The 26,538-nt window shown below is 41.2% G+C and overlaps 1 protein-coding gene across 1 annotated transcript in view; it reads right to left on the bottom strand.

Annotated features, from left to right (window-relative positions):
* LOC137255788 (E3 ubiquitin-protein ligase UBR3-like) overlaps positions 1 to 26,538 on the bottom strand; it is a 46,461-nt gene that overhangs the window by 11,118 nt on the left and 8,805 nt on the right. The window contains exons 6-30 of the mRNA XM_067793321.1: positions 25,281 to 25,414; positions 24,156 to 24,384; positions 23,081 to 23,266; positions 21,717 to 21,850; positions 20,591 to 20,683; positions 19,350 to 19,505; positions 17,730 to 17,858; positions 11,746 to 11,798; positions 11,272 to 11,411; positions 10,895 to 11,043; positions 10,601 to 10,670; positions 10,204 to 10,300; positions 9,518 to 9,665; positions 8,738 to 8,839; positions 8,085 to 8,301; positions 6,483 to 6,936; positions 5,832 to 5,929; positions 5,447 to 5,581; positions 4,808 to 4,938; positions 4,141 to 4,251; positions 3,323 to 3,523; positions 1,441 to 1,574; positions 1,021 to 1,106; positions 650 to 764; positions 429 to 526 (exon numbers count right to left, since the gene is read on the bottom strand). Coding sequence (XP_067649422.1) covers positions 429 to 526; positions 650 to 764; positions 1,021 to 1,106; positions 1,441 to 1,574; positions 3,323 to 3,523; positions 4,141 to 4,251; positions 4,808 to 4,938; positions 5,447 to 5,581; positions 5,832 to 5,929; positions 6,483 to 6,936; positions 8,085 to 8,301; positions 8,738 to 8,839; positions 9,518 to 9,665; positions 10,204 to 10,300; positions 10,601 to 10,670; positions 10,895 to 11,043; positions 11,272 to 11,411; positions 11,746 to 11,798; positions 17,730 to 17,858; positions 19,350 to 19,505; positions 20,591 to 20,683; positions 21,717 to 21,850; positions 23,081 to 23,266; positions 24,156 to 24,384; positions 25,281 to 25,414 — 3,600 coding nt within the window. The remainder of the gene's footprint in view (positions 1 to 428; positions 527 to 649; positions 765 to 1,020; positions 1,107 to 1,440; positions 1,575 to 3,322; positions 3,524 to 4,140; positions 4,252 to 4,807; positions 4,939 to 5,446; positions 5,582 to 5,831; positions 5,930 to 6,482; positions 6,937 to 8,084; positions 8,302 to 8,737; positions 8,840 to 9,517; positions 9,666 to 10,203; positions 10,301 to 10,600; positions 10,671 to 10,894; positions 11,044 to 11,271; positions 11,412 to 11,745; positions 11,799 to 17,729; positions 17,859 to 19,349; positions 19,506 to 20,590; positions 20,684 to 21,716; positions 21,851 to 23,080; positions 23,267 to 24,155; positions 24,385 to 25,280; positions 25,415 to 26,538) is intronic.

Below are 26,538 nucleotides of genomic sequence, written 5' to 3' on the forward strand. Positions count from 1 at the left end.
ACAAGTTCTTATGAATTGCAGAAAGCAATGTCATTACTCCAAGTAAGGATATTGTCCGCCCCAAAATATTTCTCTATGCAACGAGTTTCATCTATAAGACTGCAGTCTTAATCATTGCAACTTGACTTCAAATTCAACTAACAGCAACTTTGAGAATCTTATTGCATCCACCTACAGTGTTCAGAATACCTGCCTGATATGACAGGTTATTTTCAACACAGACTGCCAGATTCAGGTTAAGATTTAGACATATATATGAAAATATTTGTGGGCAGGTAAGTTTTCTTCAGGGCCGGCAAGTTTTACTTCTGACCAGTTTAATACTCTGCCATAAGATGAATATTGTTTACATATATACATATCAACCCAGAACAAACGTTACCATCATGACATTTCTCCATGCAAGACCTCCCACATCTGATGCATACCTTCTTTGATTGTTGCAGGTAGTGTGAGAATTAACTGAATAAGTAGAGACGTCGCATCCTTCAGCAGGAGTGGTACCTCTTTGTGGAACACAGATATACTGGAAAACACAGCAGTCACGACTTTGAGTCAAGAATTAAAACAATGTGCCAGAAATAACTTGAACCAAAAGTAACAAGCCTGTCTATAAGTGTCTACTGACGTGTAACATAAACATGATTACCTTGTAGATTCTTCAGACAACGTGACCCCGGTGATGTGAGCCCAGAGGTCGGTATAGGGGGTGGGGCGCATGGTGAGAATCTTACTGTGTAGACTCAGAACGTGCATCATGGGTACTGGAAGTAGCAAACACAGACGTAAAGTACACAAGCTTCCATGAACTGACTGTTTTTTCATGACACAAACATGTTCATGGATGGCACTTACGACAATCTTAGCGCTAAGAGAGCAAAGAACATTTGGCCCCAGTAGTGTATGAGTTGAAGTTTGATAGCTTGTTTAATGTCACATGATATTGCTGGAATATTGCTAAAAGCAGCATGAAACTATTTCACTATTTTCTACTGACAAGGAAAATGTGTAGATACTCACAGAAACAGTTCTTTTTGGTATAACCCTTGCCCTGCTGATTTTCCAAGGATCCACCTCGTTGAAGGAGCTCAATTTCCAAATTGGTTCTGAAAACAAGAGGGGTTATAATGTAAACCAACATGGCAGGTAAGAATTCTACAAGCACATCCTCACTAACCTTGTGGCAAAATCTTAGCGCTAAGGTGACTCCATACCATAACATAGACTTATGATCAGTAAAGCACTGAGGCTGTTTTGTATAACGGCATCCTGGTGACAGAGAACATAAAATTCTTCATACTGACCTGGTGCCGTTCAACATAGCGATCTTAGCGTAAAGGTAACTCCCATACCTTAATATAGAAATGAATCACGAAGCACTAATGTTGCTTTGTATGACGGCACCCGGGTTATAGAGCACACTGAATTCCTCTGACTTACCTGGCAACAGAGCAGACAAACAGCAGAACACTCTCTGATGTCTGCGAGTGTGAGAAGACCTTGAATACTGAGTGTGTGGCATTAGTCAAGTCCTCCATCACATTGCCCATTACCCGCGTCAAGTTGGCGGAGCCCTGAAACAACACTTTACAACTGAACACTTGGCTGCACCTGGGTATAAGGATGATTGTGATGTTCATTGAAAGTATCACTGCCACTTGTTTTGTCTGTTGTTGAATGCTGCAGTCAGCAATATTTGTACAAACCTGTAGAGGTTATGAATTCTTTGAAGAAAGTCCTCCTTGGGGTACATATAAGCATTTTTATGCCCATTAAAAATTTCTGGGACAGTTGTAACTATATTTTGGAACAAAATATTTACAAAACGAAAACTCCTTATAACAGGCACAGCACTTTTCATGATGAACGTATCAGACAGAATGAGGGGAGGAGGGTGGCCATACCCCAAGGAGCACTTTCTTCAAAGAATTCATAACCTCTACAGGTTTGTATAATTCTTTTTCACAAAAAGTCCTCCTTGGGGTACATATAAGCATTAAACAGACTCTCAAAGACAAAACGATTAGGGAGTGGCATTTTGTCTGAAAACGTGGTCCATTCTGTACAGAAATAGAAATAGAAAAAGACACCTACCTTGGCACCTCACCGCTGATGGAGGCATGGGGCGTAACTAAGGCACCTACCTTGGCACCTCACCGCTGATGGAGGCATGGGGCGTAACTAAGGCGAGGACCCAGCTGTCATAACTTATAAGCCCACTGGCTGAATTGAGGACATATCCCAAATAAAACCTGCTCTCCCAACCCAAGGTTTGGAGGTGTGGACATACAGGGAACTCACCAAAACAAACCTTAACCATAGGGCATTAGTGAGCTAGGCGGGGAAAATGGAAAGGAAAGTAACACACTGAGAGCCAAGGGAAAGTGGGACTAAAAACCACCAGCAAATACCACCACTGATAAAAGGGGCAATTGATAGATACCCGACACCAAGTGTGAACAGAAGTAGTCATCTGGAAAACTCAATCAGCTTGAGCAGCACTACTCTGTCAACTGTGGAGAACTGATTAACCAAACCAAGCATGCTAATGTATATGTTTGTTAAGTGGGTAATGACAGATGAATGTGCGCGGTAGGTTCCAAATAGCCGCTGAGCAGATCTCCTCAATGGGCAGAGCAGTAGCACTTCGAAGTGGCTACTGCTTGCACCAAATGAACTTTCAACCCCTTAGGTGGTAATAAGCCTTTATGTATGTAAGACATACAGATTGCCAATGCAATCCTCTACAATACAGTTTGCGTTTCCCAAGTACCCGTCCTTGCCGCCATTGTTTAACAACATAATATCTATTAGACAATGTCTTTTCAATGTATGCTATAATTTTTTTCCTAAGGTCTAACACATGAGCCTTATGGCATGCATTACCAAACGACGCAGGAGGCTTTAAAGCAGGGAGTGGATAGGTACCATAATATGGAATGTGTGACCGATCTTAGGGCGATAGGAATCCGGTATGCTTATATGTACCCCAAAGAGGACTTCTTCTGAAAAAGAATCCATCTTGGGATGCAACGATTTGCCCTGACCTCGATTTAATTTGATTTTCATTATTGAGCCTACGGTTTGATTATTTTCAATTTGATTCTTCATACAAGTAAAAAAAAAAAAGATTTCACTTAACTCCCTGAGTTGGCAATTTTAGCATAGAATCCATCATTAAGTTAGCAGTGTCTACTAACAAGTCTCATTGAATAATTAGCCCAGAGTCAACCAATCACATTTCACCCTCTAAACTGTCAGATTCGAACCAAATCGTTGCAACTCTAATTCCAACTATATCAAAATGTCTCAAATGACTTACTGGAGTTATGGGCCTTGTAACCATCATGTCTGCCAAGTCTCTGACCATGACCTCTGGATCATGTGACACAGGTTTGACCAATGCCAGTTGGTTCTCATCTGGCACTATGGGTACAACAGAGTTCGACAGCTGGCGACACAGGGGGCACCAGTACTCCCCCTTGCTGACCGCTAGGGGCTCAGGATGGCTCATGCTTTGTGACTACAGGAAAAAAGACAAATTTTTATGTGAGAGAAGCAGGGTGGTTTAATTCTGTTTATAACATCATACCAGTTGTTGGTTCAAAACCAGCACTGTAGGTGTTTGGCTTTCCAAAGGGAGGTCACCCTGAACATTAAATTGTTATGTCTTAGATCAGTGGGTTCCCATCAAGTTTCAGGTCCATTTCTTAAAATGGTTCAGGGAAGAAATTAAACGTTACCAGACAATGCTGAACAAAATTTATAGATTATGACTTCTTTTATTCATGAAGCTGTTTTCCATAAATTTTGTTCAATCTTGCAATTCCATGCTTCCTCAATGCCATTCAAAGCAGATAAACATTAGCAGATAACAAGGGATATACAATGCACTTGTGCCACTCTGTCAGCTCATGTTCCTTACGTAGGAATTGTGATGCCACAGATGAATAGGCCAACAGGATAAAGTTGAGTTTCTGGTTCATTTCTTCTGATTGTTGAACTATAGAATAATGTAGTTATGAGGTATGCATTGCATAATTTCAATGAAAACAAGTGTAGGTATCCAGAATCATTGTCATCGCCTTATAGAAGTCTTAAGAATATATGAAGGGAGTAAGTATGGTGTTGTGTACGTACGTGAAGAGATTGTATGTAGGAGCTGTGGCAATCAAGGTGGAGGTAGTGACCACATGTTTGTACACATACACCTCCCTCCCAACCAATGTTCACCGACATCTGACACGACGTCTGAAAGACATTGTCAAGAAATCATCAATACATTATCCTCAAGACTTCATTATCATCATTACCATCATTATCATCAATATCATCATTATCATTATCACGACTATAATCCTAACAACCATATTGTCTTTAACACCTTCACAACTACATCATTGTCATAACTATATCATCACAACAACCATTTCTTCTTCTTCATCTTCCTTCTCCTCCTCATCATCACGACTATAATCCTAAACCATATCGTCATCAACATCAATAAAACTACATCATTATCATCGCCATCATCATTTTCATCATCACCACCACCACCACCACAACGACAGTTGACACAACCATATTATCACCATCATCATCATCATCATCATCATCATCATCATGAGCATATGATGATGGCCTTGGCCTGTAAACAATCAAGTCAGATCAGACAATCTGGTGATGGATGTAATGCACAACAATACATGTAAGGGTAGAACAATACACAATCATCCAACCCACTCAACTTTCCCACTAATCTATTAAGTCACCATCTGTGTACAGCACAGAGGACCAGTCAACTTACCTCCTCAAAGTACTTCATGAGTGTCTCAAGACGCTTCTTCTGGAAGTTGGCACAGCTAGAAAAGTGAGGGCTGTACGAAGCATCAACAGACAGTACGTGAGGGTGGTCCACCTGCCTCCTGTGGCCCAACACTGCAACAAACACCAGAAGAGGCATTAACGTGTGCCACTGATTAGTAGTGAGCTTCATAACATATGTACGGAGTACCATGGTTTCCTCTTCTGAGAGCAGTTCAAAGACACTGATGTGCATGTTCAAATGTCAATATTATTTTTCAGCTGGAGAGACACAGGGGGCCTAGGTGATGTGCTCACAGTGGTTAGGTCCCTTTCTTGAAGCATACAACATGTGTGTTTCACTAAAGTGTTCTTTGTTTGAGATGTGAATCATCTATGGCTTTGTTCTCACATTCAGCAGACACAAACTGGGAAGACTACCAGCCCTTCGGGTCCCTCTTCTGCAGAAATGGTCACCCAGCCCTACACTGGCAGCCCTTGAGGTCCATCTTCTGCAGAAATGGTTATCCAGCCCCACACTACCAGACCTTGGTCTGTCTCCTGCAGAAATGGTCACCCAGCCCTATACTACCAGCCTTTGGGGTCTGTCTTCTGCAGACAGGGTCACCCAGCCTACACTTACCACTAGATGCTTGAAGGAACACCACCAGTCCTATGGGTCTGTCTCCCGTTGACGGTGTCAACTGACCACATATCACACAGTCATACGTCGTCTCTTTAGGTTTCATCACATCTTCATCTTCCTCTGGCTCATCGTCTATGGGGACAAAGAAACATTTACTAACAACAACAGCATTGCAAAGGCAGACAGTAAGTGACATCTTTGTATTCCCTCTGTTTCAATTGTTAGGACACCCAATGATCTAGTCTGGGAAAGGCAAATTTGCAACTTAAAACAAGAGCAATGACTGACAGAAAGTTAATTTTTTTTACTTTCAACCTTTTCAGAAATTCCTGATTTATTTTTCATTCTATTTCAATAGAAATTCTTCATCTCCATTTCTTACCATTTATATCGTCCTCCATTGTCTGTTCGATGAAGGCCCTCTGCTTAGAGGCAAACTCTGCCATCAATTTCTGTTGTCTCTGCCAGGCTTTTTTACGTCTGAAACACAACCATCATCATCAAATCTTATCCATTCACACAAAATGTGACTGTTGTCAGATCTTGTCTGTCAGAAACAAAATGGACACCACTTTTGTTTTTGAAAATCATGAATAGTCACTCAGCAATATTTCAGATAAATGACAACAGTCTGTAAATAATCGAGTCTGAACCAGTCAATCCAGTGATTGTCATCAAGGACATTAATCTGTGCAGCATGGAAGTGATAACAATCATCAACCAAACAATGACGCCTGATCACCTCATCCAATTAGTTAAACCTAGATTTTGGCACATACGGTATGCAACTCTGCAAAGTGAATCACAGCAGGACCACATGTGACCTCCTGCAACACAGTATCTACCTGGAGTGTGGCCTAAACAGAGCTATACGATTGAATGAGTGAGCGAGCGACCATACCCATGTGGTGAATTGAACCCAAATTTTCTGCAAGACGAGGGAACACTTTAACCACCAGCCAACCCCACTGCCTCGAGAGCTACAAGACCTGTCAGTACTTCACCAAAGCATGAAGTCACTCTGAACACTCACTTGGTTTCTTTGTCCACGTTTTGTCCCTGTGTCTTCTTGTCTGTCTCATCAGGCCACAGAGCTCTGTAGGTGTCATGTACAATTCTACCACACTCTGTACTCATCTCACATAGTCTATCCAACAGTTTCCCCACAAACACTGGTCCGTCCCCAATCAGGGTCTTCACAGGCTCCCTCTTCTTTACTGACATCGGCACATACGACCCTGACTTTCCTGACAGTTTGCAGTGCAGCTTCAGCAACAGTGACAGAAGACTTTCGTTGATGCTGACACGTGACAGGTGTACTTGTTCCGTTGACATCCCTCGGCTTTCATATTTGGGTTTTACTTTTAGGGCTGTGCTGGTGCCTGTTGCCTTGGTGATGGTGCATGCTGCCGTCCCTGATGAAGGTCCAGGAATTGAGATCATGGAGGGGAGGTTGATCTGAGCTGCCGTGATAGGACCTCCCATAGCTGTGGAAATGAATTAACAACATCTCCGATCAATAGGATCTCCGTATGATTGGAGGAACATGACGCATGCTTGAGTGAGCGAGTGATTAAGTGAGTAAGTGAGTTTAGTTTTACGCCACTTCAAGCAATATTTCAGCAATATCACAGGGCGACCACAGAAATGGGCTTCACACATTGTACCCATGTGGGGAATCTAACCCAGGTCTTAATCAAGTCTTGATGAGTCATGCTTTAATTGCCGTCCCTGTGAGTTTTAGAGCTTCACTTCTTTGATCATGATGACAAAACACACTAGTGTTAGAATAATTTCAAATACAGTTGCATGAACATCGTCCCCTTTCAAGTTCCTTGTTAAGTGTGTGACAGAAATACAGCTTCAGATCTGTATGACATAGATGGAGCACCATCAACCTTCATGAAGCTGCACACATTTACTTGAGTGAGTGAGTGAGTGAGCAAGCTTGTTTTTATGCCGCACTCAGCAATATTCCAGCTATATGGCGGTGGTCTGTAAATAATCGTGTGTGGACCAGACAATGCAGTGATCAGCAACATGAGCATCTATCTGCGCAATTGGGAACCGATGACATGTGCCAACCAAGCCTGACCACCTGATCCCATTAGTCACCTCTTACAATAAGCATAGTTGTCTTTTATGGCAAGCATGAGTTGCTGAAGGCCTATTCTACCCCGGGACCTTCATGGATATTTACACAAAGTCCTACTGACTTACGAGTTGAGACTTATGAAACTCCATCAATTTGCATGAAACTCCACCCATTTACATGAAACACAGCGAACTTGCAAGAAACCACCCACTTGCATGAAACTCCTCCCACTTACATGAAACTTAAGGCACTTACATGAAGCTCCACCTACTTACATGAAATTCTCCTCACTTATATGAAGATATATCTGCCTACATAAAGCTAAGCTCCTCCCATTTGCGTGACACTTCATCCATTTACATGCTGCTGCATAAAGATAAGTCAGCCAATAGGAAACTCTGCCTTACTTACAAGAAGGTTCACTCTACATACAGAAACAGTTTTCCCAACCTACGGGATCCCACTTATATGAAACTAACTAAATAAACCTCAGTCCTCTTACATGAACCTCCTTACATTTAACCCCTACTACAAACTTACATGAAGCTGCACTTGGTGCCAGTTGGAACATCTCCTCCAGAGTGCTGGTGTCGTTGTCCATGCTGATGGTGCACATGTCGCCGCTGTCCGACTCCGGCATCATTTCAGTTTGGAAGCTCACCTCACTGATAACCTCACATGCATTCTGCTTGATATCCGACGTGGAGAACCAGCGGTGGTACTTGCCGTCCATGACGGTGCTGGCTGGGCTACAGCCCTGCAGGAGATTCAGATTCTCTCATGTGATTCATATTGAATTTTGTGCCTTTATACATGACATACTAGGTTCATAATCAGGTACTGGTCCCAGTTTGTGAAGAAGTTACAGTATTACAGCAACTATATCTCCCATACTTTAATATGGACTTACAATTGTTGTGATGCAATAGCTTTATGAAATGGGTCTTATTACTCAAATTGACTGACCTACACTGTTAATGGTACAACTACAATAGGCTGATGAAACTGTACACTCCCTAGGGAATTGAGAAAACAATAATAACACAAAAGGTCTCACAAGCCAAAGATCTCATAATGATCATCATGAGCATAGAAAGCCCATTTCTGGTGTCCCCTGCTGTGATATTGCTGGAATACTGCTAAAAGCGGTGTAAAACTAACTCCCTCACTCACTCATGAGTATAGGTGTTTACCTTGCGTGATGTCTGAGGAGGGCTGAAGGTGATGCACAGGTCAAGTAGGTGAACACAGTAGTAAAGAACACTCTCTGGAACGCAGGAATCCTTTGCCAAGGCCTGTACGCACAGATAATGGGTGAGAATACTGGTTTAAAACAATATTCTATTGATATCATGCTGAGGACACTTAAAACATTTTCAGTTATTTGTTCTCTTTTCTGACATTTCCTCACTGTCTCTAACACAAATCCAAGCTCCTGCTGTCTTATCACATGGATGAGAAGATATTCACTCGCTTATTTCAGGACCAGAGTACAAATGCAACAAATGTGATATTTAGGATTACATTTATACACTGTAGTACAAATTCCAGTACTTTTTGGGATTGAGTCCCATTCAATTTTCAAATACACACTCTCAAAGTAAGCCACAATATTGTCAGCACACAAAGTCACTTTGCCAGTGAAGTTTTGTGCACTTAGTGTACCCCAGTGACAAGTCTTTTGAGTCCAGTGGCTGAAGACTTTGAGTATTTATAATATGCAAATGATCACAAGGTTTAACGCTACTGTTGTACACAAACTACTTGACGATGGAGGGGAGGGTCCATCACCAAAAGATTCAAAATAAATAGCAAAGGACCCATACATTTACATCAGAGATACCAGTCTGTTTGGTTAATGCCACACTCAACAATATTCCAGCTGTATGGTGGAAGCCTATAAATAATTTGGACCTGTCAATCCAGTGATCAACAGCATGAGCATTGGTTTCTGTAAAGGGAGGTGTGTGTACCTTATGCAGGACAGTGAAGAGGAAGGCATGCATGGTTCGACAGTTGAGGATCCTGTACAGTCCCTTGTACTGCTGGTTCACAGGGCTGGGGCTGCGGAAAGGGGGCCACGGCGGAGTCTTGCTGGTGTACTTCCCACTCTGTCGAACTCTGAAACAGTACCATCATTGTGATGATGCTCAGAGAGTAATTAAAAATATACTTCATGGCCATTTGACTAAAATTTCATCAGTTCTGAATAATTGACAATGATCTCCTTACTCTCATCTGACTATCAGCTTTCGTTTTGTCATTTGTTTGTTGTTCAACACTGCACTCAGCAATCAATATGGTGGCGGTCTGTAAATAAGCAAGTCTGGACCAGACAATCCAGTGACCAACAGCATGCGCTACTGATCCAGGCACTTAGGATGCACTGACACGCGTCATCCAAGTCAGAGAGCCTTACCAGCAATCCCATCAGTCGTGTTTTATGACAAGCATGCATTGCTGAAGACCAATTCTAACCCCGAACTTCTTGGGTGTTCCCAGTATCTGTGATATGTTTCATATTTGCCTTAGTCTGAATTCATTGCATCTCTAATAAAGACCCAGATTCCCTGGACAGCAAGCTTAGTAACTGAGATCATTACAGTTGTGATTATTGCCCAGAGTTTCATCTCATCATTCCCTGATGAGGTCAACTCACTGTTCTGTGTATCTGTCTAGAGATGACTGCAGATCTTTCCGATAGATGGCACGGAGAGCAACGTGGACTGGGTCATAATCTTTCTCCCATACCTCAGCTGTACATAAACACAAGATGCGTATCCTTAAATATATACAGGGCATATCACAAGGAGCACACATATAGGGCATGGAGCATTTGGACCCACATAGGTATGGAACATTTGGACACATATCGGCATGGAGCATTTGGACAATACAGGGCATCTAACATCTGGACACATACGGAGCATAGGCATGGAGCATTTAAACACATACAGGGGGCATGGTGCATTTAGACAGATATAGCACATAGTGCATCTGTTCATATATGATGGAGCATCTGTACATGTACATCCAGGACGTGGAGCTCTGCTTACCTTTAGGTACATATGTACCTTGCTGCATCTTCCCTCCCATGGCAAACACTGGGGCTTTGTAGTCAGCAATCTGGATAAAATATCATATTACATTCATAGTCCATGAACAATCACCCAGGAACTATTTACACATACATGCCATTTGACATCTGTCCTCCTACATGCCGTTGGTACATCAGTGTTGTGGACATAACTGTTTTCATTCTTGGGAATTCAAAGCATGGTGGTCTCTAAGAAATGGTTACTGCTTTCTCTACTGGAAGTATCATAAAAGACAAGAAACAACTGTCAGACCTTTTTGAGAGTTGGCTCAAACAGCTCCTTGCCATGACCTGGCACCCCAGACTTCTCCGGCATCAGATCCATCAGCTGACTGTGTTGTCTGTCACTCATACACAACAGCGACGCCATCTCCAGTCTCACCAAGTCCTTCTCTCCTACACCTGGAAAAATAAACACACATTACATCATAGTGTCACTCCTAACAGCACAAACACCATCAACATTTTCCACAAAAATTGTAACAAAATTAACACCAGTCTGCTTTGAAACATCTAACCCTTAGACTGCATGTCCAGAGATTGTTTGACAAAAAATGGGAAAAAACTCCAAATTTATTAAGAGCAATACACGTGTTCTTGTATGTAACAATTTGTTACTATGCAGCTTACCTAAATATGTGCGGACCCCAAGCAGTGTGGCAAACAATGACAGAGCACCTTCAACCATGGCCATTTTATGTTCCAAACGACTGTCTTCACCTCGAGGGTTGGAATCAGGAGAGAAAGACAGCCAGTCTAGGATGTTGAACCTGTGCAAGTACAGACAAATGATGCAAGGAATATATCTGCTGCCGGTTCATATAACATGCAGGACGAACTAGGAATCAAATCTGCCGAAATGTTACACTGATTCGTGGTAAACCAAGTCTCATACTCTTTGGAAGAATAAAACAAATGGTGCCAGAAAACAAGTGCTGACCCCCTCCAAAAACAATCATGATGGCAATTAAGGTTCTCTCAGAGCAAATATTAGTTTTATTATTAACGTTAGCATCAGTCATATTAAAATAAACATAAACGTTAATTGTGATACAGAACAATTCTATGGTATCCATGGTAACAGTAACATAAGAATACACTTACCTCTGTAGTACAGTATTAACAAAGTAGTCTGGATCCAACTGTGAAGCACAAACCTTTAAAGAACACAAACAGCTGGCATGAGAAAGTTTCTTATAAAATACACAGAAAATTAGCAGGCATTTAAGGGGACAAACATATAACCATTAAAACCAAACATAGGGGATATTGGAGTCACAAAATTGATAAAATGCAAATTATGAAGTCAAGGAGGAAACAGATGATAAAGAGAAATTACAGTAAAATGTGACAATGTTTTCCAGTCCTTGAGGAATGTTTCATCTGTATGGATATATTACGTCTTCTCATATACAGTGGCACTGGCTAATGGTAAGCTTGCAAAATGAAATATCATCTACCTTTTTTAAACTTATATTTTTGTATAGTCCAATGGCATGGATCCGAAAAGCTCATGTAAAGAAATCTATCAATTTTATGAAAATGTAATTTTGTGAATGAAATTGATATCATGCTGTTTATGCTTATCGCCTCCCTCTATGCGAAGATAGTGGAACATTTGAAATCCCTTGAAGTTCCCTTGCATTTGAAGTGGATGTACAATACACTCACCCATTGGGAGCCTCCCTTTCCCGCCAATACGGTACATGACCAGCCATGCGTACCATTCCCTACAAATCTCATATGCCCGACACGAGAATTACTGTGAATTCAGCGTGCCTGAGAGGGACGGTTGGGAGGGCTTGATGAGTCAGGATAAGTATAAAATATCAATTGAATTCAGAAAATTACATATTTATCCTTATTCTGACTCATGCTTGAAATGCTTACAGAATGGTGGGTCATGCCATGCTGGATTCTGCTTACTACCATATAAGTACGTCTAGTATTTACCCTCTTCCAGGAAATATAATGGCGATGGTTCTGTTCTGTTATTCCTTATTCATCTGTGTGATGGGGGGGATCACATCCAGTCAAACTTGTCTTTTCTTGAAGTATTTGTTGACTGGCACATGATGATATACAGATCAGCAAGTGTCCTGCAACTGTGTGTGAAGATCGTCGTCGCGGTCCTTCTTTATGTATAAGTATCTTCATTACCAGTACAGTACACAATTATTAACGAGCAGTTTCCGTGTAGAGCGAGTGTTGACATCAAGGCTCTCACTTTGTGTGGCCTGGAGGCTCGCGGAGGCTTGCGTCAGGCTGCTTGGTAGACCCTCAGTATAATGGCTCTCATCCACACTGAGATAGTGTTGTGGGATACTTCCGTATGTGTCTAAGGAGCTTAGAAACTTGTCTCCTTGTCTTAGTACGAGGGGATGTCAATAAGTTTTGAGCCTTGCATAGAAAAACACAAAATATTGGTATGAACCACATTTATTTTTCAGCATAGTCCCCTTGTGAGTCAAGACACTTGTTCCATCTTTTCTGCCAGTCGTTGATGCCATCTCTGTAGAAGGCGCCATTTTGGTCCTCAAACCAAGCCTCAGTAGTAGCAATAAGCTCATTATCATCCTGAAATCTACGACCACGCAAGTGTTTCTTGAGATTTGGGAACAGATGGTAATCACTTGGTGCCAGGTCTGGAGAGTAGTGGGGATGCGGCTAGATTTCGTACCTGCATTCCTGGACAGCAGCGGCTGCAACGCGAGAGGTGTGTACTGGAGCATTGTCTTGATGTAGAAGAATACCACGTCTGATCTTGCCCCGGCGCTTCTCCTTGATTGACTGTCGTACTTGCCTCAACAAGTTAGCGTAATATTCCCCATTTATTGTTTTTCCTTTTGGTAAGTAATCTATGTGGATGACGCCTTTGCTATCCCAGAAGACTGTGGCCATTACCTTCTGCACTGATCTGGAGGCTTTGAACTTTTTGGTCTTGGGAGAAGTGACATGTTTCCATTCCATGTATTCTTGTTTGCTCTCAGGATCTTAGTGGTGGCTTATGGTGACCCTTGTTTGCTTCATTTCATCTGTAAGCATTCTTGGCACCCATCATGCGCACACCTTAGACATGACGAGATGTTCATGAAGAACTGACTCGATGGATCCGTGTGAAATGCCTGTGGTCTCCTCGTGGAGTGTGATTCAACGATTTTCAAGCACAAGTCTATGTACTCTGTCAATGTTTTCCTGACTAGTGCTTGTTGTTGGGCGACCTGGACGGGGGTCATCTTCAAGACTCTCTCTACCATGCTTAAATTCATTGACCCATCGTTTGATGGTAGCAGATGAATGGGAAGACTTCCCATAAACTGATGAAAGCCTTTCTTCAATGTTCTTCGCCGAGTTTCCTTCAAGAGCTAAAAACTTAATTACTGCTCTATACTCAATTTTATTCATTTTCACTGCTGTGAGGGGGGTCTCTTTCTGTCAATGTGAGCTGTTCAATAACTTCTGAGAGCAGGATACCAAAACTTATATATCACATCAGCTACACCCCAAGGTTCAATGTCGTACCATAGGCTGTGACACCTGGGTATGAAAAATGCTCATGGCTCAAAACTTATTGGCATCCCCTCGTACATTGGAGATATATTTTCAAAGCTCTGTGCATAATGATAAATTCTGTGCATCACTTGGCCCAAGGACTGCAGATAATGTTGGGCGAGGGCCAGTAGGAACAGTGTTTGCTGTTTTAATAATTCAAGAGATGTCAGGTCTTGTGGCTTGTAGACATCACCCATAAGGTGTTGTAGTACAACATTCAAGTCTCAAGCTGGAGTCTTAAATCTGCACTGCTGGTCTTCCAGCTTGAACGAGCGTAGTAAGGTGAATTGTTCAGGTACTTTAGTCAGAATGATCCCCATTTTCATGGTGATAACAGCTGACTGCTGCCAAGTATGTTGAGAGTGTAGAGCCTTTGAGTCGTCTGGTATGTCGTAGATGACATAAGTAGTCCACTATTTGAGGATGTGTGGACTTCATTGCAGTGAAGCCATTCTTTCTGGCGTATGTTTCAGACCGCATCCATGTACAGTTGCATAAACTGTGGGTAAACCTATGTAGAACTAGGGTGACTGTCTTCAGCGGTCTAGTAGAATATCTTCAATGTTTCAAGCAGGATTTGATACCATCCATTAATGAAGTTAGGAACAATGTTGGATTGCCATGTGCATGTTTGTTGTGTGGTTGAACGAGTAGGTTCTTCCACTCTGGTAGTTGAAGTGTTGGTTATTCCTCGATGAGTACTGGAAACCAATCTCTCACTGGCCAGTACCGCATGACCAAAATCAGTTATATCAACATTGTCTGTTCTATCTTCCTGATGACTTTTGGTAGTACGACTGGAGGGGGAAAGTGTAAGCCTTCAGTCCTTCCCACGAAATGCAGAGAGCGTCTGTTGCCCCTGCTAACAGATCTGGTACTGGCGATAATAATATTGGTATCTGCTTACTGAACCTTGCAGCAAATAGATCTATTTGCGGGGATCTGAATGTCTGACTAATGATTCAAAATGCCTTTCAATGTAGTATCCATTCCGTTGGAAATGGTTGTAGAGGGCGTGACAGCGTGTCGGCCATGACACTGTGTGCACCCAGGATGTGACAAGCCTTTATGTGGAGGTTCAAGTCATTGATGTCGAAGAGTTGAAAGGTCAGCTGCGGCAGTGTGTGAGATCATGTTGATCCTTGCTTGTTTATATAGAATGCACAGCAGAGTTGACTAGAAAGACTAGAGCCTGTTCTATCATGACTTGAATTTTGACCCACCCATCCTCTGGGACAACGATGCAGTTGAACGGAGTGATGAATGGAATCCTGAGGAACTGAAGATCTTGCTGTGGCTCTAATTCCAATTTCAGTAGATTCACAAGCCATTCAAGCTGGGTTAGCAGCCTGATGGTGAAGTCTCACTGTAGTTGACTTGTTTCGGGATGGGTTTGAACATCATTGTAAAGGTAAAAGGCACTACAAAGTCCCTGCTGATGTTGGTAGGGAACTATTGGCTTGGTGATCCGAATAAATAGCCTAAGGGCCGAAGATATTTCAAACGGTTGAACCATCTGGAGTCCAGATGTATTGGACTGAGCCGGTAGGCATCTTGTAGATCGATGCTGGCTAGATAATCTGCTAAACGGATGAGAATGCAGTTGTGGTTGATGGATCATTTTGAACTATTCTGGCTTCAGTGAGTGAGTTCAGTTTTACACTGCACTCGGCAACATTCCAGCTATATGGCAGATCAGACAATCCAGTGATCAACAACATAAGCATCAATCTGCGCAATAGGGATCCAATGATATGTGTCAACGAAGTCAGCGAGCCTGACCACCCAATCGCGTTAGTCGTTTCTTATGACAAGCATAGTCGCCTTGTATGGCAAGCATGGGTTGCTGAAGGCCTATTCCACCCCGGGACCTTCACGGGTCTCTGGCTTCAGTAGATAATCCTTGTTGAACTTCTTCATGTTGCATATAAGTTTAAACTTTTCCTTGGTGTTTTTCTTGGGTACCAGAAAAATTTGAGGAGTAGAATCCTGGTGTTAGTTGATACAGGTGTAGTTTTTTGACTGCTCCTTTCTCTAGAAGAGATGATATGGCATTGGCTAGTTTGTCTTGTTGATGCCTGACTTACACAAAGAGTGCTCGGTCTCGTGTGAGCGGTGTTGTTGCTTGTAGTGGATTCTTGTAGCCATCTCTTAGGATGCTCATGACAAAATCACTGTTGGGAAGTCCCCTCTTTCTCCAGTAGCGCTGCAGACGTCCACCCCTTTGTACAGGAACGGCTGGGGGTGGAAGGCTTCAGTCATTTCGAACCTAATCTTCAGCGCGTTCCTCCATAAGCGTTCCTGGATGGGTGTCCTGTTCCATGGGAGCGTGTTTCCTCTGGTTGACAAGATGAGCCCTTGTCATCGCAAGTGTTATACTTCTTGTCTTGTTGTAATGATGAGAAGTCTACCTGAGAGCAGTAGTCTAAGTGTCATCATTACTTGATGGAGTCCTGAGTAACGGATTTAGTGATGTCCTCAATTCTGTTGCAGAATACCATGACTGCTGACCATGGAGCTCTAAACATGGGTGCAGTAAAGCTGTCACTGAAAGATGATGTTGATAGTAGACATTGTCAGCTTCAAAAATTCAATCGTCGAAGCAGGATGTTCCAAATGAATTGCTGATCCTTCTTCTGGGTGATAAGTGCAGAAGGGATCATCCTTTCTTTTTCATTCTGTGTGTTGATGAACTTGGAGATGAAAGCCTCATTGATAGCTCTGGAAGGGCCAAGTGCGCAGAAGGTACACCAAGTGGTTGTATCCAGCTGAGGTAGTTGCTTATCCTCCACTAGGATCCATTGCAAGTCTCACAATGAGCTTGTATGATTTGTCTACTTTGGGTGCTTTCATAAAGGGCTCCATATGATGAAGTGGGAATCAACGAGTGCTGAAGGTCGGGATGTGTTGCTGCTGATACTTGGTCGCGGTTTGAAAGGCTGTAGACAGTTTCCGAGATGGTGGATATCGGCGCAATCGGCCAAGTCTAAGTTGATGAAAAAACATGGCCAAAACAAAGGAGAATTCATAACTGTTTCACAAAGACAATAGTAATTACAATCCAAAAACCAATTATGACATAATTTAGATTGGAGGACAAACTTATCAATGTATTGGGACCCAAAGTGCCTCCAACCGTTCTCATCGGGCGATGAAGGCCAGAGTGGTAAGCATGGGTGGTCACGTGACCGTTTTGGCGGGAAAGGGAGGCTCCCCATGGGCGAGTGGATTGTACGTCTGCTTCAGTCAGAAGAGAACTTCAAGTGTTCCTCTGTCTTCGCATAGGAGGATAAAGCATAATGAGCATAATAAGCATGAGTCTAGATAAGCAAAAATAATAATTATGAATGGAAATCAACACATACATATGTACATGAGATATATCAAACAAATGTACTTATAGTTTTATTTGACAAGGATCCCACTCAAGGAAAATGATCTCGAAAAGTACCTTTTACTTCAATTCACACTGACAAATTCATACAAATTCTTCTCAAAAAGCCGGATGACTTCTCACGGGAGAAGTGAATACTGACCTGAAGGAGGTAGATGTCTGCGTCTGCCATGGAGTAGCAGAAGTGACACTGTATATAGGTCATTGCCTGACCTTTGATCTGTATTCCATTCCGCACCCACATGTTGGCGAATATCTGAGCCAGGCACACCTGTAATCCAGAGTAGTCAGCAGGATACAGTGAGGGAGTAAAGTTTAGGCACTTTTACCAATATTCACCCAACTTCATGACAGGGGCACACCAGAAATGGGCTCCACACAAAGTACCTGTGTGGGGAATAGAACCCAGGTCTCTAGGATGATGAGCAAACACTTTAACCACCTGGCTACCCCATTGCCCCTCACATAACACATACCAAAGATAGACACTGTCCTGATTTAGACTCTACAGTTCCCTGAGGAACTGATCACATACTCAAATATTTGGAGACTAATATATGACATTGATGAATGTCCTCGAAAGACATAGATGGCAAGATTTCCTCAACTCCCCATATGCTGGTACAGAAGATATAAACCGCATAATTAGTTTCTTTTCCTTAAAGTTTAGATGCAATATAATTCCACATGTTTTTGAAAACATAGAAATTGTTAGAAGATGTTCACAACTGATGCATATACAGCAGTCATTAACATTATCTAAATTTGTTACATGTATGCAAACAAATGATTTTCAATCTCCATTCACAAAACTTGTTGAGTTACCTCCCTTTATCCACACAGGGCGTCAATATTTTCATTCCTATGGAGATGTTCCCTGCAAGTATCTGGAGCTATGTGTGTACATGTAAACTTCACTGTGAACTGTTGGTGTTCCAACTAATTGAAATAATCAAAGATTGTACACTGTGACCAAATGACAATGACGGTGATCATATTTTCTCAAAATCAAATGATTTTGGAACAAGTGCTTTAGTGTTCGGAACACTTTACAATGGAACCTATCTTAGATGTTGTCAGAGCTTGAAAATGTGCCTAATTCTTAGAAAACTTCAGTTTAATTACTGTAAGGATATGACTAAATATTTCTTCAGGACTCCAGGAAGTTCATATTCATGACATACTAGTCATCTCTTTACGGTAGCAAGTTGTATTATTTTACGTTGGATACGAAGTTTGAACAAACTACTTTTTTGGTACTAGAATTTGTACTTTACTAAGAAAGTGAAATCCCAAATATGACATGTTGCGTTGAAACAAACTACACCAACAGAAAACCATGTTATACTATCTGCAACAACAACCCAAATAGGAAAATCTGAAAAATGACGCTAACCAATTTGTTTTTGGATTACTGATTTAATTTCCATTATGAACCAATCATCTTTTGCGAGATTCCAACCAATACCCAACACTACTGATCTAAAGCCTGTTTTCACAGTCTTGCAATTTCTAGTTGAAATGTCTTAGATTTAATCACTAGTTTTAAATTGATATCTGTGATATGCTAGTGGTTTTACTATTCCTCGCCAACAGGGTCTTAATTTCTAATTTTATTGATTTATGACATTATTATTCATTGAGGTTATTATATTTTTTATTATTATTATTCAAAGTTCTCGTGACGATATGGCTTAAATATTGCCAATGTGACGATACACATTCATTCACCCTCCCACCCACTCATTCACTGTGTACTGACCTGAATCTGTAGAACATGGGTGACTATTTTCTTGATAAGGGCATCCTCCGGCAGGATATCAGTGAGGACCACGCCCTGATGGAGAACAGCCTGCATCATGAACACTGCCAGGTATCGATGGAGAGGTAGGTGGAATGTCAGGTGATATGGATTGGGCTGAAAGTTGAAATACGTCATTTTACAGACCAGTAAATTTTAAGAAATTCAGTGACGAAAATCAAGATTAATCTGGTACTGAGACTTGAGGTTCTAAAATGTCTGTTTCAGAAATATAGTCTGAAACATATTCTGCTGAGATGGTCCTTTGTATACTGAACACCAAAAGAAACACAACTCTGCTTTTTTGGTAAAGTTTTTAAACAGAAGACATAAACAAGAATGCTTACATTTATGAGATTTCATTTTTTCAAAACTTGTGTTTCTTTTGCTGTCAGTATAGCTTGCTAGGGTGCTAGTAGAGACCTTGGAATGATAGTAAAGCCATTAAATCACATAACAAGTGATTAAACAAGTGAAGAAGTGAGCACAGCTCACATACCCCCACTTCCCACTTTGGGACTTGGAAATGACTGATATTGATAAATAATGTGACAAGGACTACCAGCTCACAAAGTTTATATACATGTTATATAATAGTTTTGCCATGTATGAAATGAAGAAATGAACTATTTAGAATCAATAAAAACTATATTTGTACCTATGACATGAACTGAACAATCGATGTAGATACAGAAAATAAATCACATATTGATAACATCAAGGACATAAACTCATCTAGATACAGGGACTAAACCACATATCGGTACATATGACACAAAGAAAGACCATGAAAACTTAAAAGTTAACATTAGACTTTGAATAATCACATTTTGCAAATAAATAGCACATGGCATATCTGTGGGTCACGATTAACCTGTGTATTAAGTTCTGAAAAAACTTCAAAACAGCAAAAGACACATTAATGGGTAATGATTAATATGTGAGTGAAGTTTGGGGAACCTAACACGTAAAACTTTAAGAGATATGATCCGGACAAAGTTTTAAGATGGAGGTTGGATGGAGGGATGGATGGAAGGACAGATGGACGGGAAGCTACACCCCCCGTGACTTTGTAGCGAGGATATAAGTATACAAAATAAGTAAGGGACATTGCTAAATAGACCACTATTCATAATTTCAAAATTTATATACAAATTTTTGTCCAGTATATATCAACAACAGAACTAGTCAAGGGCGAATACCTTCATGTTCTCATGGCAGTTGATGGCCAGGAACCAGTCCTGGAGTGCCACTTGGGCTGCTGCGATCATTCTGAGTGAGAAGGAGGCTGTACTCTGCAACACAATAAACGACACAATGACACCTCTTTGTGCTACATACAAAATAAGTCCTACCACCAAACTGTGCACAACCGTCAATAAAGAAACAACAGATAATACTATGAACAGCAATGAAACACTTTGGGGGAAACTGGTTTGGTGTGTGCTCAGTGGTGAGAATAGTTTAAAGCTGCACTCAGCAACATTCCAGCCATATGGCCACAGTCTTTAAATAACAGGATCTGGACCAAACAATCCAATGATCAACAGCATGAGCATTGATCTATGCAATTGGGATACAATGTGTCAATCAAGTCAGCGAGTCTGATCACCTGATCCTGATCTTACGACAAGCATGGGTTACTGAAGACCAGTTCTAACCTTGATCTTCACCAGTGTGTACTGAACATAAGTGTTACTTATTAATGCAATACAGTCTGTGCACTACTAAGGTCTGGTGTGTAACTGAATACCAATGTCCTCTTATTTCTGGCTTACTTGTACAACACTAAATGCCAAGAGACAAGAATCTGTTTCCATATCTCAGAATACAGCATACTGTATTTGCGCTATAAAGAACATGATGTCAAATTTCTGACATGCAACTTTCTTAAGCATCCTGTGTTAGGCCTGAAAGTTTCTTGGTCCCATATTTTCTAGTGTTTGTTACTCATTTTTACAGGATATACACATGTGTAAGAAGGGAGTTCATATTACCAAGTCATATATGCAAGACTTGACCCTATTTCCTGAAGTGAAAACATTACCAACAGACACAAAACATCAATTTGTGAGTGCTTTAAAAGGGATTTTTACATCAACCATATGGTTGAAATTCTCTATCAGAGAAATATACAGGAGAAAGACAGAAAAGTAATTCAAGGAGATACGAATATCCGTCATATGTTTTTGTCAAATTGTGTCAGATCTTTGTTGCAATTTCTCACAAAATACAAAACAGTCACACATCTTATACTTTGAAAAAACTTTTTGTAATAACCAACAAAGTCATGTGTATTGTTGAAGACACTTTTCTCAAGTGACATACCCGTGTTTTGCAGTGAGCTGCAAGGGACCACATGAGAGAGGCTGCGATCTCGACCTCAGCGGAGAAAGCTGCGTAGTATGAGTCCGCCTCAAACTGGACGTGCTGCTGCAACTCACGCTGGTTCAAGTTCATACCTAATAACAATGAAAAAATTGTTATATGGTCTTTGTATGTTTTGTTTGTTGCTTGTTGCTTCTCTCAGCAATGTCTGCAAATAATCAAATCTGTACCAGACAATCTTGTGATCAACAGCATAGGATTCAATCTACATAATTCAGATAAGACCATGTGTATCATGCAAGTCAGCAAGCATGACCACGTGGTCCCTTCTTATGACAAACATGAGTGGCTGAAGACCAATTTTATGTCGTTATAATATGGACTACAGGAGGAAGAGTGTCACATTTCACAGTCCATGCTGTTATAGTTAATATCTAACACAATGGCATTGAGAGGTAACTTGCATTTCAATAACCATTGGACCAATCTCATAGCAGACTTTAATGCTTGGTTCTACATAACTGCATCATACCCTGTGCGGTAAAACTGGTCTTAGAGAAAGCAAACTGTAATCAGCGACTACCATAAAAAAGTTACCAGAACCAGCATATGAACAGATCTGCTGCTGTGTTCAATAGGGCTGCAATGTTTCATCCAGATCTCAGTCGGAATCGATTTTCAATACTGGGACCTGGATTCGATCATTTTCGATTTGATTCTTCATGCAAGTAAAAACATCAGATTTAGTTTAACATGCAGAGTCAGTGTTTTTAGTGAAATCCATCGTTAACTTGGTGATGTCGATAAAAACAATTCTCATTGGATAATTAGCCTGGTGTAAACCAATCACATTCTTGCCTTATTCTACTGCTCAAAACTGCTCCAGTTCAATTTGAAATTATGTTCTGACTGCATGGAAATAATTTAGATAGGTATTCAAATATCGAATTGAAATTATTATTGAAAATGGAAACCATGGAGATGTGAATTTTGTTGAATTGAACCAAATCACAGGAGCTCTTGTGCTCCAGTTAACTGTGTTGTTGGAAGCAAAACTAGCATAATTCAATACAGGTGGTAATAGAAAGGGTACAAAGTACATCCTCATATTATGGGCTTTCTCTAAATTCTGTCTACATTTGTGGAAACAAGAGCTGACGTTAAAATATCATTTTTCTATTACGCCCGATGGACTTTCTCTAAATTCCGTCCACATTGGTGGAAACAAGAGCTGTGACGTTAAAATATCATTTTTCCATTATGCCCGAAAGGGCATCTGCATTTTGAACCTGCATTCAGAGCCCCCTGAATATATATGACTCTTTGTCACAGTATATGTCAGTGTAGGAGGCTTCTAGTCTGACCTTGCAGGTAGGACAGGAGCTCCATCCACATGGTGACCAGCTCCTCGTCCTGAAGGAACTTGGAGGCCACAGACGAGTGGGTGAGGAGGTTGGTCAGGTCGCTGATGATGGGCCAGTAGCAGTGAGACTTCATCACCTCATTGCTGCAGTCCACTACATTGTGGAAGTTGTTGGCTGGATCGGGGTCTACAACATCAGGAGCGAGTTAGGAAGCAGTTTTACACTGATTTGAGTGAGTGAGTGAGTGAGTGAGCAAGCAGCTTTACACTGCTTTGAGTGAGTGAGATAGTGGTTTCACTGATTTCAGTGAGTGGTTTGCACTGATGTGAGCGAGTGGATTTATGCTGATATGAGTGAGTGAGTGAGTGAGCAAGCAAGCAAACTGGTTTTCACTGATTTGAATGAGTGAGATAGTGGTTTCACTGATTTGAGTGAGTGGTTTCACATTGATGTGAGTGAGTGGATTTATGCTGACTTTAGAGAGTGACTGAGTAAGCAAGCAGTTTTACACTGATTGGAGCAAGTGAATCATTTTACACTGATGTATTTTTACACTGATTTGCATGAGTTGTTTTACACTCATTTGAGTGAGTGAGTGGTTTTACTCTGATTTCAGTGAATAATATAGAGATTTGCACTGATGTGAGTCAGTGAATGAGAGAGTGATTTCACACTGATCTCTGCCATATTCCATCACAGCTGATGACACCATAAATGGATTTTATGCATTGTATCCATGTGGAGATTTGAATTTTGGACTTTGGCGTCACAAGCAAACGCTTTAACCACTTGGTTGTCCACCACACCTGAACCAATCAAACAAGTGGCTGACAGCATTGTGCAGTCATCAAGATACAGTGAGCTTAGTTTATGAGGCTTTTAGCAAATATTCCAGTAATATCATAAAATGGGTTTCACACATTGTACCTATGTGGGGAATCAAACCCAGGTTCTCAACATGCTGAACAAACATTTAACCACTAGGCTACTGCACCGCCCATATCAGCATACAATCATATACAATTATATGACTAAAAATTATGATTCTAAGGGTGAAAATATTACAGCTCCTTACCTTCCAGTGTGCTCTCTGTGCGTATGTCTTCGATTATGTGCGTGAGACTAAGGACAAGGACATACAGCAGGTTGCACTCTCTCATCATCTTGGATGCCAGGGACTCGTTGCTGAACAGCTGGACGCTGATATGGACCACTCTGTTAGCCACATTCAAACGGTTCAGCGCCTGCACCAACACCAGGGATATCCGGCTGTAGTGGTGCACAAATGCACGTGTGAAAGCTTCCTGGAAGGATATAGTGACAGTGAGAGATATAAATGCATAATGTAATTTTTATGATAAAATTACCCTGACTCATGTTTATTGCTTATATATCCCTTCTCTTTTCCCTGAAGCAATCGTAATATGGCGCACCCATGGGTAGCCTCTCTTCTCCCGCCAAAACAGTCCTACATTTGTGAGTGAGTGAGTTTAGTTTTATGCCGTATTCAGCAATATTTCAGCTATAGGGCAGAGGTATGTAACTTAGTGAGACTGGACCAGGCAATCCAGTAGTCAACAGCATGAGCACTGATATGTGTAATCTGAGTTTAACTCATCATTTTGTCCTTCACTGCCCACTTTCCATACCTTTCAGTGTGAAAATCAGTGTGAAAATCACAAAACACACTGAAGACACTGGTCATGGAACAGAGCATGACATTATTTAGTAGGTCAAGGGGGCAGCCTTGTAGTTAAAGCGTCCACCTGTACGAGGGTTTGACTCCCAACACGAGTACAATGCTTGAAGAACTCACTCACTCACCCCACCTCCTTCCTTCACGCACTCACTCACACCAGTAGCTCAATATATGTGCTGAGAGTACAAAGACAAAAAACATCCGTTTAACCTTTTTAAAACTCAAGGTAAGAGGAAAAGTGTTCAAATGTGGAAATTCAGAATTTAGGGAACAATTACAGTATATACCCATGGAAAAAAATAAGTGAAAACATGATGAAAATACAAGTGTTCCTTTATTTATTTCCAGAATTTCACTCACAGTGCAATACAATAAAGGAACACTTGTACATTTAGGTGTTCCCTCATTTGTTTCCATGAGTATATATTCAGATTTGACACCCCTGGATGTAAGCATTGTGGTAATCAATTGCTGACCTGGGTACACTGATCACACACACACCTTGTATGAGTCCACAGGCAGCATACTGAGAAGCAGGGTGACAATCCTCTCGGGGAACTCATACTTGACCATCCAGAACACAAGCTCATCCAGCAGGGTCACGTGGTGCAGCTTCTGACTCAGTCCTCGCTTGTCTGCAACACATGATAGCAAGAGTTTTGTTTGTTTGCTTGTTTAAGGTCAGCACTCAGCAATTTTTCCGTTTTAGGGCGGAGCAGGTATCAAAATAGTCTGGATCAGACAACTTACAGCTTGTTTAGCTTGACCTGAGCTACTCTACATATACATGACCTGGTAGGTCAGCTGGCACAAACAGCAGATTGAGTTGCTCGTCACACCAAAGACCCAGGTTCAATTCAACACATGGGTACAATTTGTCAAACCGATTCATGTTTTCCCCTGCCATGATATTGCTGAAACACTGCTGAAAGCTGCGTAAAGCTGAACTCAATCTTATGACAAGCATGGGTTGTTGAAGACAAATTTTAACCCGCATCTCCATGGGTTGATTGCAAAGGAGGAAATCCTCAAACAATCATATATCTCATGCACTGTTGTACCCAATGTCTTCAGTTATGTCAACAGCCTGCATTAGGTGATTACACAGACAACCAGTCATTTCAGGGTGACCTTGACCTTATTTTCAAGGTGACATGACCCTATTCACATTCACACACAATAATTAATCATGTATGTGACAAAGATAAAAACTTGTAAATGTGGTACATATTTCATTCATCTTTAGCAGAAGGGGACATTGCCATGTCAGTGGCAAACACTTGTTTGGTTTGAATTTGCTGTGTTTACCGTAGGTCATATCCTCGTATATAAGTGATGTTGATGTTATTAGGGATGATGTTGTTCTGATGCGAACATAGCGTTAATAAGAGTTTGAAATTACTGACAATTGAAACTAAGATCAAGGTCAGCCGAATCCACTGATGCGTGTCTAATCCCCAAATGTAACCTGTCTACATAATTGAAGACATTGGGTACAACAGTGCATGAGACATACAGTCTTAACAGGATATTGACAAATGGTCCAAGTGTTGTGGTGACCTTGAAAATATGGCCAAAGTCACCCAAATCAAGTGATATCTGTGTAATCCCCAAGACTAACCCATCACTAAATTTGAAGACATTGGGCCAAGAGTTAATGAGATATCATGTTAATAAGAATCAGGACGAATGTATGTACATGAGCAGATACTGACGCTGCTCATCACATGCCCCCCCCTTGACTACCTCACCCAGTCTA

This window comes from Haliotis asinina, chromosome 11 (genome assembly GCF_037392515.1).
Source record: "Haliotis asinina isolate JCU_RB_2024 chromosome 11, JCU_Hal_asi_v2, whole genome shotgun sequence".
In the NCBI taxonomy this organism is placed as follows: Eukaryota; Metazoa; Mollusca; class Gastropoda; order Lepetellida; family Haliotidae; genus Haliotis; species Haliotis asinina.